The sequence below is a fragment of the Agelaius tricolor genome, unplaced genomic scaffold (assembly GCF_023055355.1).
Source record: "Agelaius tricolor isolate 1412-34295 unplaced genomic scaffold, bAgeTri1.0.p SCAF_16, whole genome shotgun sequence".
Classification (NCBI taxonomy): domain Eukaryota; kingdom Metazoa; phylum Chordata; class Aves; order Passeriformes; family Icteridae; genus Agelaius; species Agelaius tricolor.
In genome coordinates this window covers 11,812,570-11,832,745 of record NW_027269276.1, presented here as the reverse complement: position 1 = coordinate 11,832,745, position 20,176 = coordinate 11,812,570, and the positions used below count along the sequence as shown (strand labels likewise).

General features: G+C 43.1%; 1 protein-coding gene across 2 annotated transcripts in view; it reads left to right on the top strand.

The window, feature by feature from the left end:
• Positions 1 to 6,547, top strand: part of LOC139596877 (tropomodulin-2) — a 34,699-nt gene extending 28,152 nt beyond the window's left edge. For both annotated transcript variants that reach the window (XM_071441540.1, XM_071441539.1), the window contains exons 8-10: positions 236 to 379; positions 686 to 830; positions 2,866 to 6,547. In XM_071441540.1, coding sequence (XP_071297641.1) covers positions 236 to 379; positions 686 to 830; positions 2,866 to 2,900 — 324 coding nt within the window. In that variant the 3' untranslated portion in view covers positions 2,901 to 6,547. The remainder of the gene's footprint in view (positions 1 to 235; positions 380 to 685; positions 831 to 2,865) is intronic.
• Positions 6,548 to 20,176: the final 13,629 nt, after the last annotated feature.

Sequence of the window (20,176 nt, the reverse complement as noted above, 5' to 3'; positions counted from 1 at the left end):
AACAAATTTTAAGTAGGTCCATGTCTGCTTTAGGATACATTCTTTATTTTCCCTTGCAGGAATTCCCTATGGCTGTGAAAAGTAGAAATATAATCTCTTCTGATCTACCTCTCCATTCTTCTAAGCATATTTATGCTTTATTTCTTGTTGGTACTAAGCTCTGGTTTGCAGATTCCCTGCTATTCCCTGAAACTTTCAAGATGTTATCTTATGTTCCCTCTTTTTGGCCCTTCAGGCATTTGCAGATATGTTGAAAGTGAACAAAACACTGAAGAGTCTGAATGTAGAATCCAACTTCATCACTGGGACAGGGATTTTGGCACTGATTGATGCACTGAAAAAGAATGAATCCCTAACAGAGATTAAAATTGACAACCAGGTAAAGAGAGCCCAGTGGGGAAGCTCACTTTTGTTTCTCTTTTATGTGGATTCCCAGAGGGTTCTACCAGGGGACTCTGGCAGAGTCAAGGCAGCCTCTGTGGCTCAGTCATGTCCCCAGTCAGTTTTCCACCAAAGGGTGGAAAACTTCTCAATAAAACTACTGAAAACCCAGGATAAAATCTCCAGGGATGGGACTCTCTTTGTAGTTTGCACCCCAGTACTTAAATGCAATCTTTTACTTCTCTATCATCTGAAAGCAAATGTTTCCTTTTCTTTTGGGGACACTTCACTACATCCCCAACAGAGGCAGCAGCTTGGGACAGCTGTGGAGATGGAGATTGCCAAGATGCTGGAGGAGAACTCCAGGATTCTCAAGTTTGGATACCAGTTCACAAAACAAGGTCCAAGAACCAGGGTAGCAGCAGCTATCACTAAAAACAACGATCTGGGTAAGCTGCATTTACTCATCATTTCTTTGTGTGAGCCCAGCCCTGACCTTCCCAGGCACAGCTCTCCCTGTCTGTTCATTCAGATGGAATTTTGACTACAGCAAAACACTGCTCTGTGTGAGGGGAGAGGCAAAGCTCCTCAGGCTCTAGAGCAGGGAACAGCAAAGATCTTACTGGGATTAGGAGCCACCATTTTTCTCCTGCTCCATCTGGGAAGGGGAGTTATTTCAGCCTTTTTTATGGAGTGTCCTAAATTTCTCACTGCTCTATCAGCTGTTCTGGCCAGTAAATGAGGAGTCAAACCCATCCTGTTTTCTCAGAGGACACAGAAGTCCTGACTTTGTTGTCCAGCCCATGATGGACCAGGCCTGCCCAGCCAAGGGAGCAAACCAGACCCTCCTGCTTTTGTGACCAAGGGCAGGCAAAGACAAGAAAACCCTGCAAGTGTCACCTGAGTGTGACATGCTCTGCCCTCAGTACACAGAATACACAGGAGATGACTGGGCAGAAGAAATTTAGAGTGGGAAGGGGAAAAAAAGAAATTAAACTTTGTATTTTTAATCAGTTCTGCTTCATACTGGGGTATCAAACCATGATGACTTTGTGAGTTGCAGCTTGGGTTTCTCTCTGTGGGCACTAAGATAAAAGTTGAGCTAAAACCTTTTTTCTTTCATATATACTTTTAGGTGTTTGAAATTTTAATTTTTAGCAATATCTAAACATTCCAACTATATACTATTTTTCCTGTCAGTGTTCCAGAAGGGTATTTGAAATACCCCATCTACAAAGAGAGAAAAACCCATTTTTCCCATTATTTCAACACTTGTCATTAGACTTATATCCTAATCTTAATTTGTTTGTGTTGTTTGGTTTTGTTCAAGATTTTGTAGGACAGAATTCCTAAAGGAATTCAATAAAATAAATGAACAGAACACTGAAAGCAGACACAAATGACTGATGCTACACTGCAGGCTTTGGAATAATGCAATCTGTTTGCCAAAAAGGCATGATGAAAAAAACCTCCTCTTAGTAAAGTAATGAGATGTTTAGTAATATATTGTTGTTATTGACTTTTTGTGGTGAAAAACATTCATCCATCAAGTTCTGCTGCTTTGTTCTGTGCTTCAGCCATTCAATATCAGAAACAGGACGTGACACTGACATAACACTAAATTTTGTATCACACAAACAGGAGAACCTCACAAATCTTATCTGGCCAGGTCAGAAAAGACTCAATGCATTTTATTAGAATGTGGAGTAGCAAATGCTGCCCAACTAAACCTGCTCTATACCAGGTATAATATATCTTAAGTGCTGTAAAAATTCACACTGCTTGTCAAAATAATCCTGCCCAAAACACAAGGTTTACCACTCTGTTTTGCTAAATGGCAACTTCAACCTATGTGGTTTCCAGTGAAAAAACAGAGTTAATTAACTGATTATCAAATGCAGTCAGAGCATGTTAAGTTTCAACAGGTAATTGAAGGTCCAATATATTTTTTGCCAATATTAACAGATATTGGTAATTCAGAGTACTTCAAATTATTTTCTAAAAGAATATGACTATTGCTTACCTACAGTATACACTGTGCAATTACAGAAGTCATTAATTTTTGATGCCTAAAGCTTAAATAATCCAGAGCACTGCAGACTAGAGCAGACCAATATCAATTTAGCTGGAACACAGTGTCATTTAAAAGAACAATAAAACTGTAATAAAATCTAAATGGAATCACTGGAAGGAAGTGCAGGAACTGGTGATTTTTTAATCATCTAAAACCTTTAACTCAGAATGAGATTTTTGTGGAAAACATATTGATGTGAACACTTGGTGAAATTCTACAGTCGGCGACACAGAAAACGCAGTTTAGGTACAATCATTTCATTGAGCATGATGGTCTATGGTGCATATTGATTATAGTCATTCTTCTGAGCATTTCCCAGAAGCTCCTCCCTTCTGTGCTGGCTGCATGCCCTGGGAGGGCTGTCTGGTGCTCTCAGGAAGGCAGAGCTGACTCTCCTTGTTCCCCCACAGTGCGGAAGAAGCGGGTGGAAGGGGAGCGCCAGTAGCCACAGCGCCCAGGACACCAGGCAGCACTGGAGAATCCACCACTGCAGTCCCAGAGTGCTCACTGCTCACAGGGGAAGGCACTGGAAAACTACTGCCATGGGAGTTGCTGATTTCTGTTCATGTCTCCTTTTAACCTTGAAAACAGAGCCTGCTCACTTTTCATTTTTGTGGTTAATTTAATTCTTATGAGAAAGGTTCATAGTTGGTTTGATTTTAATGAAGAAAATGGTTTGCAGTATCTGAAGCCAATATGCAGCATCTTAACTGTGTTACTGAGCATAACATATAGTGACTCTGACCTTTATTTTAGACACTTTTTGATATATAAAAATATGACATTGTATATGGATAAGGGATTCTCTGCTGAAAATAGAAATTTTAGGGCCAAGTTCTGCAATGCCTTATGTTTGTGAATAATCCTCACCTATGTGTATAGTCCTGCTGAACTGAATCCTGCAATGGGCTGCTCCCAGGAGTAGAGCTAGTGATGCCAGTACAGGTTTGCAGGTTCACACCCCTGAGCCTCTCTCCTGCAGGGATCTGGGCAGCTGGGAGCACCCTGGAACAGCTCCTGTCCCCCTTGCTGGGTCTCCACCCGCCCAGCTCCCAGTGCAGGGTCACGCCTGGACGTGCAAACGTTGTCAAAGCGTACTTGTTTACATGAGCTTAGGTTACCTGCATCATTTTGCAATGTTACACTGATGTTTTTTATTCTTACTTCACACTGTAAAATAATATTAGTGCTGCCAATCATGTTGAACGTTTTAGATTTTTTTCCTAGGCCAACAAGTTTTTGTTTGCTACTAGAATGCACAGTTTACAGCTAGTGATCTTAATCTAAACAAGTATTCTGAGCAATATTTGTTTTGCTTTGAGCCATGAGTTTGACTTTTTTTAGTTCTGTATTTATGTACATTTGTTAGCATTATAGGACTGTTCTCAGGAACTTTTAGATGAAGATTAATTAAATGCTTAATCCAGGAGAGCCACTGTGCTACCAGGGAAAGACATTAAAGGGGTAGTTTGGAGAGCCACATGACTGACATTCATATGCTGCAGTTGAGGTTTGTCCCTGTATCACAAGGCACAGGAGTATTTGTGCCAGTGCTTGTTGTCATCTTACCACAGGGGTTCCATCTTGCTGTCTCCTTATCACAAAAGTTCCACACCTTCTTGGTGTTTCTCGTGGGCATCTCCTCAGAGCACTGCCTCTTTCTTCTTCACAAAGCACCCAACTGACTCCAGCTCCCTTCTCACCCAGCCACCCCACTCTTTTATAGCATCTTCTTCTTCTCATTGGTTACAGCTGAGGCCTGTTAGAGTCAGGCCTGCCCCTAATCTTTGATAATTGGCCCAGCTGCAACTGCTTAGGGATGAGACTCCTTTCTACACTATCTTTATTTTCTTATATTGTATCCCCCTACAAGTGCTTATCTGAATAAGGGCAGATTTAAGCACATGCACAAATGCTTTGCTAAATCATGGCCTTAACTGACATGCTGGACATTATCTTAACCCAGTGGGAAGCACTCAGGAAGCAGCAGCTAACCCCAATGCTCAACAGCATCAGAATTTCAGTAAGAATGCAGTCTGATGTTTCATTTTGTGTATTTCACCATCTAAAACTACTCTCTACCACAGTTGTATCACTGCCAACAGCTGACTGACAGCCAGAGGTGCATGCTGTGAGAGCCCAGGGATGCTCAGGTCAGGTGTGTCACACACCCCAAGCTTTCAGGAAGCTGCAGAAATGCTCCTGCAGCCAGAGCTGGGGCACAGTGGCCTCTCTGAGACAGGGCTGGGCACCACAGTCACTGCAGGATGCTCCTGAGCCAACAGGGACTGCTGGGGGCCCTGGGATCAGAGACCTGGGGGTGCTTGGCACAGTTCCCTGAGCGTTGTCTTCACCTTGCTGAGGTGTGAGCTAACAGGATGAACCCTCCCTCTGTGCCTTTTGTAAGGAAAATGAGAAGGTCCAAGGCAATGTTCTTCCTGTTGTATACTGGTCTTTGTAGTGGGGTCCAAAGGGAATAACACTCACTGAAATCCCACTTAAAATACTTGGCTAAAGTGGTCTGCTGAGCTGGGATGTAAAGTGCAGCAGCCACAGTTTACTTCCCTGAGAAGTCTCTACAATTTCCACTTCTTCCCTTCCTCAGAATAAACTGAAACCTTTGTTTTGCAAGTAAAAAACAAAACACACAGGGGAGTCTTGCTAAGGTTTTCCCTGGATCCATGCAGGATTTGCTGTGAAAAACTTTGATCTCCCATTTAAAAAAAATTACAAGTTCTGTAATACAGTCCTAACTCTGCATGGGCTCAAATAGAATCCTTAAAAACCATTTGGATTACAAGGGAAATACTGGGCTTTGCACCATGAAGTTTCATGGGTGGGAAGAACCCTCATCCACAACACCTAAAGATTATGTTACTGCTAACCTTCAGTGATAGGAATCACTCTGCCCCTAATTTCTTCTTCTTTTCCTTTAATCCAACCAAGGGAATCCCAATTATCAATCAACTGTTTGAAGATTTTTTTAATGGTTATTTTTTCTTTATTAGTGGTACGTGTCTGTGTTCAAGGGAAACAAGTGCAATCCATTTCTAGTCTTAGCTGCCATTGACAGTGTTGGTGTTTGCATGCAGCAGTTTCACAAGGATGGGTTGGTGTGACTGCTCCACGGTGTCTGCAGCATCTGTACAGCTTTGCTCAGAGCCACACATGTCCTTACACAGCCAGGGGTGTTCTGCAGCCCCAGTTTGCACCATGGACTGAGGGACCTGGCTGGGGAAGGCTCTGTGGCTCTCCACCCCTTCATCTGCCCCTTGCACAGCCACGGTTCCTCTGCAGGGAGGAGCCTCACCCCGGGGGGATCATCTTCCACACCAGCCCCACCATGAGCCAGCAGAGCTGTGCACCCCATTGCCAGGACCTGGGGGCCAGGCTCCTTCCAGCAGGGCGAGCAGAGCTCCCAAGCCCTGGCTGTTCTCTGCAGGCAGCTGCTGCCAGCCCCTGCCAGGGGGCTCAGTGACCAGAGATGTCTTGGTTCTGCCTCTTCTGTGTGCTCCACACAAGGCCTAGATTGTCACCAGCCTTGAGTGCCCCAGGTCAGACCTTCCAACAATATAAAGATCTGTTGGATGCAACAACAGCACACAGTGGTGATGCTTGGAGGCAGACTTTCATACTAATACAGGATTATTTATCTGGTTAAAAATCTCTGCAACTAACATGAAGGGGGGCAGGATGTGACCAGTTATTTCATATCCTACTTTCAGACATCTGGCATTGTCAATGCTGAATGGGAAACAAGGACAGAAGAGTCCCTTTTTCTTAAGCAAACATTCAGGAGTAACTGTCTATTTTTGCACATTGCTTCTCGTGTTGACTGCTTCAGTTTGGTTTGTATTTTTTATACAGATTTTTCATGGAAAAGCTCAACTTTGTGTGTGTCCTACCATCCCTGTGAAGTGTAGTGTGCACTGAGGACCATATGTGTACATGTATAAATGACAGTGTTAGCTCTGGAACAGTAATTGCATGCGCACGGTGTGGTGCATATTGCTCAAGAGGAAGAGAATTACCATGCTATGTAACAGTGACTCCCCAGCATTGTGGTTTTTCTAAATAAACCTTCACAAAGGATTTGGATTTTGCAATTTTTCATGGGTTTGTGAATTGAATTGAGTCCCCGTTGGTGCTCTGACATCAGATTAAACTGCTTTCTCCTCTGTAGCTCTTGCAGCTTTCACTCTCCTGGATTTCCTCTTTTCTCGGGTGGAGAGACTGGTGGTATTCCCTGCCCTCTGTTCTCCACAGTGTCTCAGCAATTTCCATGTGGCACCTCATTAGAATTTGACAGCAAGACACACCAATTTCTTTCACATTATCCCCAGTTCTAAGGTTCAAGGTGCTCAAGTGCCTTGCAGACTGCCCAAAGGCCTGAACTGAGTTAATGACACAGTTAACGTGGCCATTAGAACCTGTGCTGCATGACAAAAGAACTGCCAAATACACATAACTGCACGGTGCATAAGGACAATTGAAAAGGAAATGTCATTTCCCCACAGACAATTTGCTCTTCACAATCCCAGAGAACTTCACAGTTAACCCACAGAGAAACAAAACATCTTCTCCAGCTATTGCAAGACCACCTTTACTTATGTCAGTATTTTAACTGTGAAATCTCACAGTATCTTTATTCTTTTCATCTCAATGTAAATAAGTGGATGAGACTCTTCAAGAAAATGAAGAAATCTCATACTGAAAGAAGAGGAGGTATCTGTGTCCCAGTATGTGGTTCTGCTGGGATTTGCAGAGCATAAATCAGAAGAGTGCTTATGGGAACCATGCAGCACAATTCCCAGATCCTCAGTCATAAGGGAATCAGAGAATACAGCTGCACAGAAGCTCATGACATCATGCACTCCATTTCCTATCTCTCAGAATTTTATTTCTACATAATTCATAGCTTTTACCAAAAGACCAGTTTTGGTCCTGCATCCCTTTCATTACAGGGGTTGTGTTCAATTCCCTTGGGATTTTCAATATAAATGCAGTATATACCAAAGAACACAGATACTGTATCCCTCCTTATCACTCTGCACCTTTATTTTAGGAATCAGCTTCTCCCCTTGCACTCACCTTTTTCAGAATGGAAGTTTCATATACTGTTGAAAAATAATGACTTTACAAAGAGAGGATTGATACTATTCTTAGTCTCTGAACAAGCATCTTTCTATCTTTCCTATTCCAATCAGTTCAGTCCTCTCCCAAGCCTGAGCAACAACAGTGCAAACCCCAGTGCTTCATATCCAACAAGGAATGCCAGGCCATTTTCCCCATGAATATGATATGGAGTGACAGTTCATCTTCCTGAACTGCAGGAAGCTGCATTTCCCACTGCCCATCCACCCCTGCTGTTGCCATGCAGAGGGTCCCCCTTGCTGGTGTTCTTTTACTGCATCTACCCAAAAGTAAAATCTCAATTGTGAATGAAACAGAGACTCCAGGGAGTTTTAATGCAATATCAAAGAATGGGGTCAAGCTGACTAAATCTTGAGCCCTGCTGCAGGAGCTCTGCTCTGTGGGCTGGTGTGTTTCTCTGGGCACAGCCAGGAGCTCTGTGCTCCCTGCCCAGCACAAGCTGCTGCCAAAGCTGCAGCACACTGGCACCCAAACGCAGTGCAAGGAGAGCACAGACAGACACCACAGGGCAAGGGCCCTGCTGGGGACAGGGCTGTTGGACAGGAACCAAGCAGTTCTCAAGTCAACATTTTGGATATTTTACTAGAGGACAGCATTTGCACATTAAACCCCAGCAATCTGTTGCAGCCAGAGCAAGTGTACTTCAGTCTGAATGGAGCAGAGTGGTCAGTGGGCTTTGAGGCTTCCTTCTGGAGGAGGTGGCACAGGGGCAAAACACCAGTGAAATTGTGTTCAGCTGGTTCCCAGCCACAGCAAAGTGCTTTAAATATTCATGTTTTTCCTGTCTATTCCCATAAAGCAGATGAACACAAACAAAAGCAGCACAAGGGGCCTCCCTTAATGAGGGTCTGTTTGTTGCTTATAGCAGCTGTCTGACTTTATTGAGTCTGACATTAGGTGGACTCATTCAGTGAGCAGGGGGGGGAGAAAACAAGGCAGGCAGATAAAGCAATTGCATTATTGTTTCACAGTCAATCTTTTCTGATAATGACTGCATTGATAATAAATTGAAGAGAATCTGGAAGCAACATTTCCTAGTTACAGAATTATTTCTCAGCTGTCACCACAGATGCAGGTCACCTAAAATCTGCTTAGATCTCAATCTGTTGGTGAACACTAAAGAATTCCCCAGGCCTGAGAATCTTGCATTAATTCTTCCACTTGTCCATGAAAATGCTGTATACTCATCATTCATCCAAAAGGCTTTAAAAGCTTTCAGATGATGATGGTGGAGAAGGAGGTCACTGTGCCCAGCGTCTGGTGAACCAGGACATTGGCATTCAGGGTCAGTTTGTACTCAGCAATGCTGGCACCCTGCACACACTGCTGTTCATCACCCACATGAAGCAGATTGCTCAGAGATCTAATGTGGTTTTGTGTTATAACAGCTCAGGGGATGCTGCATTCAGGAGCAGGAAAAACAGAGACATTGGCAGGAGCTGCTGTGGAGGCTCCCCACACCCTTTGGCTGGTGGGCAATGCCAGGCAGTCACTCTATTGCATCCCTGTATTTTTCCTGCATGCTTTTAGACTGCTTGAGAGGAAAAAAAAAAGGCAAAAAAAGTGTCATTAATGTTAACTCACTTGAAAATAAGAATAAGCCCTCAAAAGAATCTCCTTAAAATTTTGTTCTGCAGAACCAATTGCTCTGTGGCTGCTGATGAAAGCTCCAGTTAAGCTCTCTCTACCTTCACATTCCAAATGTGCTGGTTGATCCAGGTGAACTACTGTGACATTAAATGCACCACAGGGAAGTTTTTGGCATCTCTTCTGAGCCTGGAATAAAGTCAAGAGCACTTTTACTGGACCTGGGCCTGGTTACCTCACATTTAAGTTGCCCTCCTTTTTTTGCAGAGTACTGATCTCAGATGCATTTGTGGAAAAGTCTAGAGTGCCTGACAGAAGGGAAATGAAGTTTGATTGTCATGAGCAGGCAGAATGGCTCAGCAGCTGTGACAAAGCCAGCCAGCAGGAACAGGAGTGGTTATGGCACCTGCCAAGAGCTGGGGTCCCTTCCAGCTCTGGAGATTTACGGGGCTTGAAAGATCATTTCCATGATGAGAAAGACTGAAGGTTTAAACAAAGATATGTGATGACATTTACATAAAAATGAAATTGTTTTCATTTCATATACATTTTTCATTAAAATGAGACAGCTGTACTTAATATCTTCTAGATATTTCCTATTCTATTTCCGTACCAATGAGAAAATCCAATTAAAATATTATTTCCCTTCACTCTTCTGAAGCTTTCAAACCGACTCCATAATTAAATGAACAAGTCACAACAAGTTACTTTTAATATTTGCACAATGCAAAGCACTGTTTCCAAGGAGAAGCAGCGTGATCCTGCATGCTGAGAAGTCAGCAGAGGCTCCAGCCTGCACACAGCCAGTGCTGGAAGGGCAGCAGGCCCCAGACACGCTGGCTGAGGCACCTCAGGCAGCCCCTGTGAAGGACCCACTGGGCTGTCTGGATAGCTTGGAGTCAGAATGAATCACTGCAGGAATATCCAAGGAGATCTGGCTGTTCAGGAGCAGACTTGGACAAGGTTTTGCTTGTTGTTTGTGCACTGGTGCACGGTCATTGCAGCTGTGCCACTCACAGCAGTGTCTGACGAGTCAAAGGCCAGGTGGGTACTTAAATCACCTACTGGCACAGGTCACAGCTTTGTCTGGGAGTTGCTGTCAGTGCCTGCTGCTTTGAAATTACTTGGTGCCTTGTAATGATTCCATTTGGTCTCATTTTTCCATGAGAGGGACTTGGGGCCACCAAGTCCAGCCCCGATATCCCTAAATTGTGTGCCAGTACCCAGCCTATAATTTAATCAGGCCAAATACTTGCATCATATAGAATAAAAGAAAAATGTTGACACAAGAACTGTGCTCCAGAGAGTAAGTGATGCAAAGGCAGGAATGAATTAGGTGTGACATATGAAGAGATTTTCATGTGCTAAAGGTAAAAGCCACCTGCTACAGAGGAAGTGAAAAGCCTGATGTCTCCATCAGCTCAGATGGGTGGAGAGATCAGCTCAGAGTTGGTGATTGAATTTACCATGAGCAGTTTGGCACACAAGATCTGCCAGAGATACTAAAAAAGCATTGGCACCAACATTCTGCATCCTTTTCCGGATGTTCAGATTGAGCCCAAACATTTGCTCTGCTTGGAACCTGACAAAGAAATCTCAGCAGGCTAATTTACTTGAAAATGTTTAAACCCATGCCAAACTGATCAGCCCTCTGGATGACCTTTTGAATCTCCTTCCCCTGGATAAAGCTGCCCTGAATTAAAGAAAAATTTTAGATACCACAAGGGTACATAGAAGGGGTGGCTATCAATGGCACGTGCCCTGTAACTGGTACAGGTGACATTTCAGTTTCTGGACCATCTTCAAATCATTAATAAATCATAGTTTGCTGCATTTTGCCAAGCACTTTTGGTGTAAACTTTAAAAGTACTCAAAGACTACTGCACATATCCTTCACACACTACAGAGGAGGAAACTGAGGTACAGATACATTCAGTGCTTTTTTTCCCTCATTCACCCAACAAAATGTTAACACTAGATGTGCCCTTGATATTGGTTGTAGGAGTTCCTACAGGTGCACTGCTCTGTCAGCAGAGATCTATCTGCTGGCCATGCATTTGTTTTCCAGTGGAGCTCATTGGGGGTGCAGTAATGCTTCTTGCCCTCTGATGTGTGAGTCACCAAAGCCTTGGTGTCACCCTCTCTGCACAGGGACAGCCAGGCACCCCAGCAGAGCAGGGGGAGCATGACTCAGGCTGGAGCATCCAGGGGCAGTGATGCCATGGCAACTGTGCTTGAAGCACTGGCCTGCCCAGACTAGGCAGCCTTTAATTAATGGCTTGAGTCTCACTCCCTCCTTTCTCCCACATGTAATATTTACTGCACTCCCTAGGCAAGGCACTGGAACACCCCAAACAGAGAGCAGAGACCACAGCTGGGCCAAACAGCACACGGGAGAAGGCCCTGATCTCCTTGGTGAATCGGGGCTGGGCACAGCTCTGGCTGCCTCAAGGCAGGGCAGTAGCAAGGCCAGGGACACCAGCTGGATCTGCCTGGAGCCTCCTGTGCTCAGCACCAGAACCACTGGGATCCACTGCCAGCACCTGCCAGCCTTAACAGCCCCTTCAGCATCAGAGCAAGGAAGCAAAACATACACTTGGAATTAGAAGCTCCCAAGCATGTCCTCATGCTGGTCATGGGAGGAAGAGGCCAAGGTTTGTCCCTTCTCCTCACAAGGGGATGACTGAGACCTACAACAAATAGATTTATGTATTCTGGCAGATGGAAGCCAGTGACCTTTAGGAATCCAAAGTCCATAGGCTAGAAATCAGTTCAGACCTGAAAACACAGGTGGAAATGTTGAGGTTTTTCTACTGTTTCAGTATTAGGTGAAAGTCTATAATAGCAATCATTCAGGAAAAAAGGTTCAAAGTAAAAGACAGTAGGAAGGCTAATATGCATGCAGGTCAATTTTAGCATTGACACCTTTGAAATGCTTCCTCACCCCACTCCTCAGATGCCATTAACTCTCTCAGAAGACACCCAGGGTTCAGGGTTCCTGATGAACTTGCCTTATAAGGGAAAAGTACTGCACTAACCAAAAGAAATTCCTGAGGATAAGAGGTTTAAAGAGCTGAGGAGTTATTTTGATTCAGGAAGAAGCAGCACATATTTTTTTCTCTAGAACATAATTTTCTCTTTAATAAGCTCTAGACAAAAACCTGTTTAAGTACAGAGAAGAAACATGACTACAAAATGCTCTCTCCAATTAGGAGACAATTTCTTGCCCTGCACTTCCTACCTGAGACACAGAGGGGTTTGATGCTAACCTATTTACAGGGATTGCTCCCAGGAGGACACAGGGAGGAGCAAACCTGCATTTCAAAGTGACCAGTCCAGCTGTAATAAAGAACATGGAGCTTTTGTTGTTTTGACCTAATCCCATTTACACATGCAGTCTGGGAGGAGAATAATGGTTTTAATTTGAACATATTTCAGACTGACTTGAAAGGTTTAAGTGTCACACCAGAGACTAATCAGGGTTCATGCTCTTCTTAGAGGATGAAATAGGAAAATAGGCATAAACTGATACTATTTGTGGCCACAGACTGGCCTGAGTCTCCCAAAACCCAGTGTGGAACAGAAATTGCCATTCAGGAGCATCTACACTGCTCTGTGTAATGGCACAGCTGAAATAACAGCAACCTCATCCCCAAACCAGATGTAATCCCCCAAAACAAACCCACATGCAGGGAAGGCTGAAATCTCTGTATGAAAATGCTGCTGCTCTGCCAAGATCTGGGTTATGAGGAGAGCCTGAGAATACAGACAACACAAAAGACCAACATGGATATACTGATGTAATAGCTGATACCCTAAAATGGAACTTTACAGACTGTCAGTGAAGCTAAGGTAGATTTTGTACACAGATGATATGCTGGCAATAGGGATGATGAGGAGAAATCCTTACAAGCAAAAACATTTGCTAAGAGAATTCCCAATTAGTGATTGCACCTAGGAAAGGGACTAAATTACCAGGATGATACTAAATTACCATGATGTTGTCCACTGGAAATAGGTTTTGGTGTAATCAGTTTTTGAAAAAGAAATTCACTTCTGTGCTAATCCTTGCAGGTTTCACCTTTGAAATGCCATCTCTGAGTACATATTCTACCTGAGTTACTTGTGTGCTAGATTTAACATTCAACAACAGAGCCTGCCTGTTTACAGAAGCAGGTCAGGAGCTGGTCACAGGACTACAGGATGTTACAAAAGGGACCTTGGGATATACTCCAAGTGAGGATGAGTAATGGTACCTGCCTCTTCAGATGTGCGTCAAAACCAAGCATCATTAAGAGGTTTGGGCTGTTCAGATTTTCAGTGTTGTTAGATTTTAAGTTATTCAAGGACAGAGAGAGTTATGATTCATAAAAAGGCTTTTAAGAAGATGAGTCTAAGCCCTGCACTGGAACAGCTGATGTGGGGCTCTCACTCTGTAGCTTAGATAATCACTTGGGTCAATTAAAAGCTACAAAAGCAGCACTAAGGACCCATTGCAACAGCTATTTGTGTATTACAGAGCTCAGCAGCCTCAGCTGAGTGGGAGGCCCCAGTATGCCATGCAGGGATCACATATCTAGCAAATGCATAGTTACTATTGCAAAAAGATTAGAAACTAAACCAGCAGGATTGTTATTTCTATTTTAGAGTTCAAAACTACAAACACACACCTGGTTCCACTGCACCCAGCAGCCCAGCTGCATTTAACTCCCTGTATTCTGCTCTCTCCAGGGACCTTGAGCCAAGGTGCCTCTGGAAGCCAGACTGGACCAGCCCAGGCAGGATGGGTGCCCAGAGACCCCACTCAGTCTCTGCAGCAGAGCAAGGACTCCTCCCCTCTCCACAGAAACCCCTCCTTGTTTGCAAGTGTTTCCTCGCAGAAATTCCTTCTGGGTGACCACTACCAGCACAGCCACTCAACTACAACTCACAAGCAGCTGCAGTCCTACTGGGGAGAAAGATCTGCCCAAAGAACTTGACTTTCTTGTTTCCACTTTCAGGTTTAATGTAAATACCAAAAAAACCTCACCAAATCCTTTCCATCAAGAAGGAAGAAAAGGAAGTTTATGAGTTTTTAAACAAAAGCTGAAAACTGCTGTTTTTTTCAGGACACCAAGGCACTGGAGAACATCATTTATGTTCATGGTTTGGATTATACAAAGAATTAAAAAATCAGTAACTAGAAATTAGCTTTTTTTTGGGGAAAAGTAGTTATTTTTTGGACAGAAACATTGCAACTATTCCCAAAAGGTCCACAACTAAAACTGCTCTCTGACTCCTACTTTGAAACAAGTCTAATAGCTGCAAACAACCATAGATTTAAAAGGTCACTGCATAATCCAATCTCAGTGATTAACATTTTTCTTTTTAGTTATGGCTACACTAAAATAATAATCTCAATTCACAGAATGATTAAACACTTCATAATTTATTGCTGTAAAATAGGCTGAGGAATCTTTGTGTATCCAAGCTAGCTGAAGTGTAGTTCACACCACCTTATCATTCAAGGTGCCAATTAAAACAAAAAAAAAAACCCCAAACAACTAGTTCTTTTTCAAACGCAAAACTGTGAGATAAGATTCCAATTTTAGTATCTACTTCAGAGCCAGCATCTCAAAACTACTGCTGAACATGATCCTGCTAATTTCAGGCATTCATTATTGCCCTAGGAGGCAGATAATTGTTTACTATGAGAGCTCCCCTGCTGCTCCAGCCATTTGTACAAATATTCACTGTGATGAGCGACTGCACTTGATATGTGAAAAGCCTGCAACTTCCCAGAAATTATGCCCTCAGAGCCACTTCATGCCCACAGTTATATCTTTCTGTAACAAACACTGTTTTAGCAGATTTCCCTTGTTTTTTTCTCAGCTTTCATTTATTTCTCAGCACTAACTTGGACACGAACAGACATCTCTATCAAGCAAAAGAGCAATCAATCTGTAATATTCTACTCCAAAGAAGTTCTTTCTTTGCATTTTGTACTTTATATTTCAAGCTAAGGCATTGCCTCAGTGAGCAGAAATATACTGATAGTATGAAATGCTACTTTTAATGAAGGAAAATTAACCTCTTATCCCAACAGACAATTAAACCAGTAAGCAAGAAAGCAGATGGCAACTATGTCACATTGCTTAAGAGAGTAATATATTCAGTACTTCTTGTTCCTCAATTCATGCATTAAATACTGCTGGTCAGCTTGCCAAGCTTAATCTGTACCACTAAACACATGGAAGTGGGGTGAGGAGGAAAGAAGTCCAGCCAGCTCTTTTTGCAGCTTCACATTACCTCACATTATGCTGAAGGGGACAGAGGCAACAAAAGGGTCTGAACACCCATCCCACAGTGTCATCCTAATTCCTAGGGATCCATGCACAATGAGGCCCAAATCTTAATAATAATAATTGGTTTTTTTCTTTACAAAGTCATTGGAGAGGCACAGCTTTAGAGAGACCTTGGCTCCAGAGGGCTGCTCTGACTCTATTCCTGACACGTGCCTGAAGTCCTTGAGCTTCTGATCCCAGCTATGGAGCTGTGCAGGTGAGCGAGCTTCAGGTTTTGTACATACAAGGTCAAGACACAGCTCTTGATATATTGCTCTTCTGATGGGATTCCTTTACCCCTTTTTTTTTGTCTCCTTCACCTCTTCCCCCTTTTTTAATGTGACATGCTTCTCTAGAAGCAAGGTACTGAGCAATGTGTAATAAACAAAGGCATCACTTAGTGGTGCCATGTTAGTGATCACACTGCATTTTGTGATGGAAAAATGCATCTTGGCAGCTGTACCCCGTACAACAAACAAATATGCTACAGGGTTTTATATGACTTTACAACAAAGTCAATCTTGAAACTAAATGCTAATTAATTCCCTGATTGCTTCTTGATGAAAAACCTCCTTGGGATTCTCACCAGGAAGCAGCAGAAGATTGATCCTGAGAAACTGAGGGGACCTTTTCAGGCTCTTCACAAGCATGGAGTTAGGAAATGATTCAGAGCACCTTGAAAGAACTGCTTAACAGGAAAGAAGATGTGAGGCAAGTTCCAGCAAATTTGTGTGACTAAGAACAGCACAGGTATTTGCATAAACTCTTGGGGCTCTTTCAGGTAATTGGCTCACTTGCCACCTTGAAAATATTTGTTCAGCTGCCACCACTGACAGGACTCTCACAGGACAAGGTAGGTCTCACACACAGCTCTGTTCAGGTGAATTAGCTGATGGCAGCAGTTTGTTCTGCAATCCTTCCACTCCATCAGGCTGATGGCCAGCAGGGGAGTTCATCTCAGGAAAGTGAAAATCCTGGTGCCAAAGAATAAAGCGACAGATTGGAATGGTCTATTTTAAAAAAGAGCTGCCATGTCTAGTTAGTATCATACAGAGATTCACTGCACACTAACAAATGGATGTTGGACTAAGCTTGGAAACTAAAGCCAAAAGTATATGGAGTATTTCAGCCAAAAAAAAGAAAGAAAAAAAATGCTTTTCTGCACTAAATTGCAGGGAGCAAACATTACTATTTTACTGATATTCTCCATTTTCCTTGCTTAAATTTATTTTGTTATGTTTTTAAGGACACAAGACAAAATTTGAAATTCAAGGGAAGTAAAGAGGATTTGATGTAAGCAGCAAGCAAATAAATCCATGGGTCCCTATTCAATTCAGGCTTCACCTGAAGGGATTAAATGTATCAAAATGTACTAATGTCTATTAGAAACAAATGTGACATATAATGTAACCAGTACAGCCTAGCTGAAAGGGAGTCTACCTCCTCCTGCTGCAGCTCTGGCCTGTTAATACCTTCCTTTACAACTGCAGAGAAAAGTAACTACCAGGAACCAACACTGTCCAGACCTCTACACACATACAGCCTAGGCACTGACATCAGCATCTCACCCATCCCTGGTTTGATATCAGACATAACCACTGCTTCAGCACTCCAAGTGACTGACTTCCACTCCAGAATCAGCTGCCTGTAACATCACCTTGCAAGTCTGGAACTCATCTTTGAAAATTCAGAGCATGAACTAATATGTACACCTGGTTTCTATTGGAGTAGTCTGGGCATTTCCTTTCTTTATTCTTCCCTGTGGTAATAATGCCCCAGAAAGGCTTCCCATACTTCACTGTGTTTTCATGGAATTTCAGAAGTGCTGGGTAAAAAAAGATCAGGTGCTAATAAACCATTTGAAAAAAACACATTTTATGCCTAGCATCAGCACCTTAATTAAAGAGCTCTCAGCAACTAGAAATAGAGATGTAAATAACTTCTGAGAGAGCTTTTAAGTACAAGAAGCATTTAGCTGAGCCAAATCATCAAGGAAATTATTTAACTGAGAGTATTTGACAGAGATATTTCACACAGAGCCTCTCAGAAGCCTTCATATAGTCATACAAGCCATATATTCATACACACATTGGTAGAACTATTGCCAAGAACAATCACCCAGAGGGTGGTGAGCAAGAATTAGTTGGTCATTGCAGCAAGCACCGAAATAACCAGTCCTGAAAGACTCCCTAGAAGGGACTCTGCATCTGAAATTATCTCACTTTGTCTTCTCTTTATCTGAGTTCACAAGCCATAGTGATACTTGAACAAACAAGCCTATCCCTAGTTAAGTGTGTTAATGCAGGAAGAAATGATGGTATTTGCATATTGTGCAGGATGACTGAAGTTTACAGTAGCTAGGAAAAGCACTCTCTTCTGTCCTTATGAAAAGATGAGAACATGAGAATATTCCCAATAGGACACACTTAGGTACTTGCCAGATGAGCTAATTACATACAGGTAGGATTGTATATCCCTGTGGACAATTGGTCTCCAGTGAAGCACAGAAACATGGAGTGCTCCTCAAATACCCTGGGAATGCTAAGAACAAAGTCTTCCCAAAAGACACCTCTCCTTTCACATAAAAACCCTTCCTCCTTTTTGCTTTTGCTTTTTACCCTGCAGGTAAAACAAGTCACATGCTGACACAGTTTTCAGTGGCCCAGAACAACAACCATCTGAGTAAAAGCAGCACACTGAGCCATGACTTACTGGCTGAGGAGCCAGAGTCCTTATGCTGCAAAGGCTGCAGCTTCTGGCACAGAGACACAGAATAAAGCTCAAAGCAGTAATGCCTCAAGTTGCTTTACCACAAACCACCTTTGTCCTTTTATTAACTCCTGATGTTGTATTCCAACTTAATATACTGTTGGGGTGCTCTGGAGCTCATTCAGGACCTTCACATAGGCCCTTTGCTACATGACCCAGAGAGCACAGTGGAGGTACTGCTTGGACAAGCCCAGAGATCTTTACCCTGTCACAGAAAAATACTCTTCTACAAACAGTTTCTATGTTAAAACCTTGAACTCATGTAAAGAAACAGTACAACAGGTTGCAAGAAATAATAATAAAAATTAAATTTAGAGGGCTTGTGATCAGATAAACATATCAAAACATTATACCTCCTTCAGAATTAGAGTTTTCCATCTGCTTGTAAAAGCTGAGGATGCTGTTGGAGTCATGGTGTTCCAGCTGCTGTGCCATAGCATTGCTTGGAAACTTCCAACCAGTTCCTGCACAGAACAGGCTGAGCAGCTGCTCCTGCTGGATGCTGGCTCTGCAGCCCCGGCTGCTTGGGGCCACAGGAACATTTACCCCCCTCCAAAGAGGCACCAGGGCACCGGCCAGGCTGAACAGCTCGATCTCCCGCTGGGATCAATCAGCTGCTCGCCACTCGAGGGCAGCATTTCAGTAAAATAAAAAAGACATGGGAACAAAAAGGAAGGACACCAAACTGCCGGACTGTGTTAGCTCACCACAAAGATTTTGTTTGCGGGCTGCTCTCCAAGCTTTCTGTAGCTATTTAAACAGGGAGGTAATATAAGCAGAGAATTGAAGTGCAAGCAGTGAAGGAATATAAGGTCAATACCAGATAAACCTGAGCAGAGACTGTACAGGCACGTTAGTTTACATATGGCTTAGCTACCTAAAGGAAAAGCAGATGCACCCACACCCGAGTCTCCCACCCTCCTCCAACAGAAACATTTCATACAAGAAAGGGAAAAAGCTTTCACTCAGAGCAGCCAACTCTCTTTTGACCAGACCTGAGAAAGGTACAGGTTCTTGTACAATAGTGATTTAAAAGCTAAGGAGCAGCACCCAGTAACAGTCAGCATACAAAACAATGACCCACTTGGACCATCATCACCTTTTCACTTCCAATAATGCCATGGCACTTCTAGGGCCAGAAGCCTGTAAAAAACAGGCATGAATGCTGCTGGTTTAGTGCTCCACTTACACCAGCTAAAAATAGTCAGGCCAAAAACATACTCCAGTTTTGGACACTGAATGACAACATGGGCTAAGAGGCCAATTAGGTCAAATTAAAATATACCAATATAAAGAAAATAAACACTGGCAAACTTTGGCTGGAAGGCAAAGAGAGCTCTTGGAATAGAAACTTGCTACACAGCTTCATATGCACTCATGTAATTGTTTTGCCTTCTTATTCCAGAGTAGCTTCCTTTCACACAAGGACAGGCTGCTCTCAGAGGTGTCACAAGGGCCACCACCTTCAGGCCTGGGGTGCTGTAAGCTGAGGCATCCTCTGCACTCAATAAATGCAGGTGATTTCAGAAGTGACTCACAGCACATCAGTGAAGCTGCCATTAATATCCACATTACATCCCGATTTAGTGTGCTTGTTGTTTTTTAGTCAAAAGAGGCTAAAGTAGCGTTAATTGCACTGAATCTGAATTCAGCAGGAAAAAGGAAGATGCTGTTGCTCACTGGGCACCAGCAGGCTCAGCAGTGATGGCAGAGTGGGATCAGGGTGAGGATCCTGCATATCCAGCTGTACCTGTGTTGTAGGTGCATGTGAACAGAGGAGGCTTATGGGAAGCAGCAGTTAGCATGGACAGCTCAGGCCATGTGAATAGAAACACACAGAAGCTAAATTAAAAACACGTTGGAATTCAGAAGCATTCTGCAATGGCTA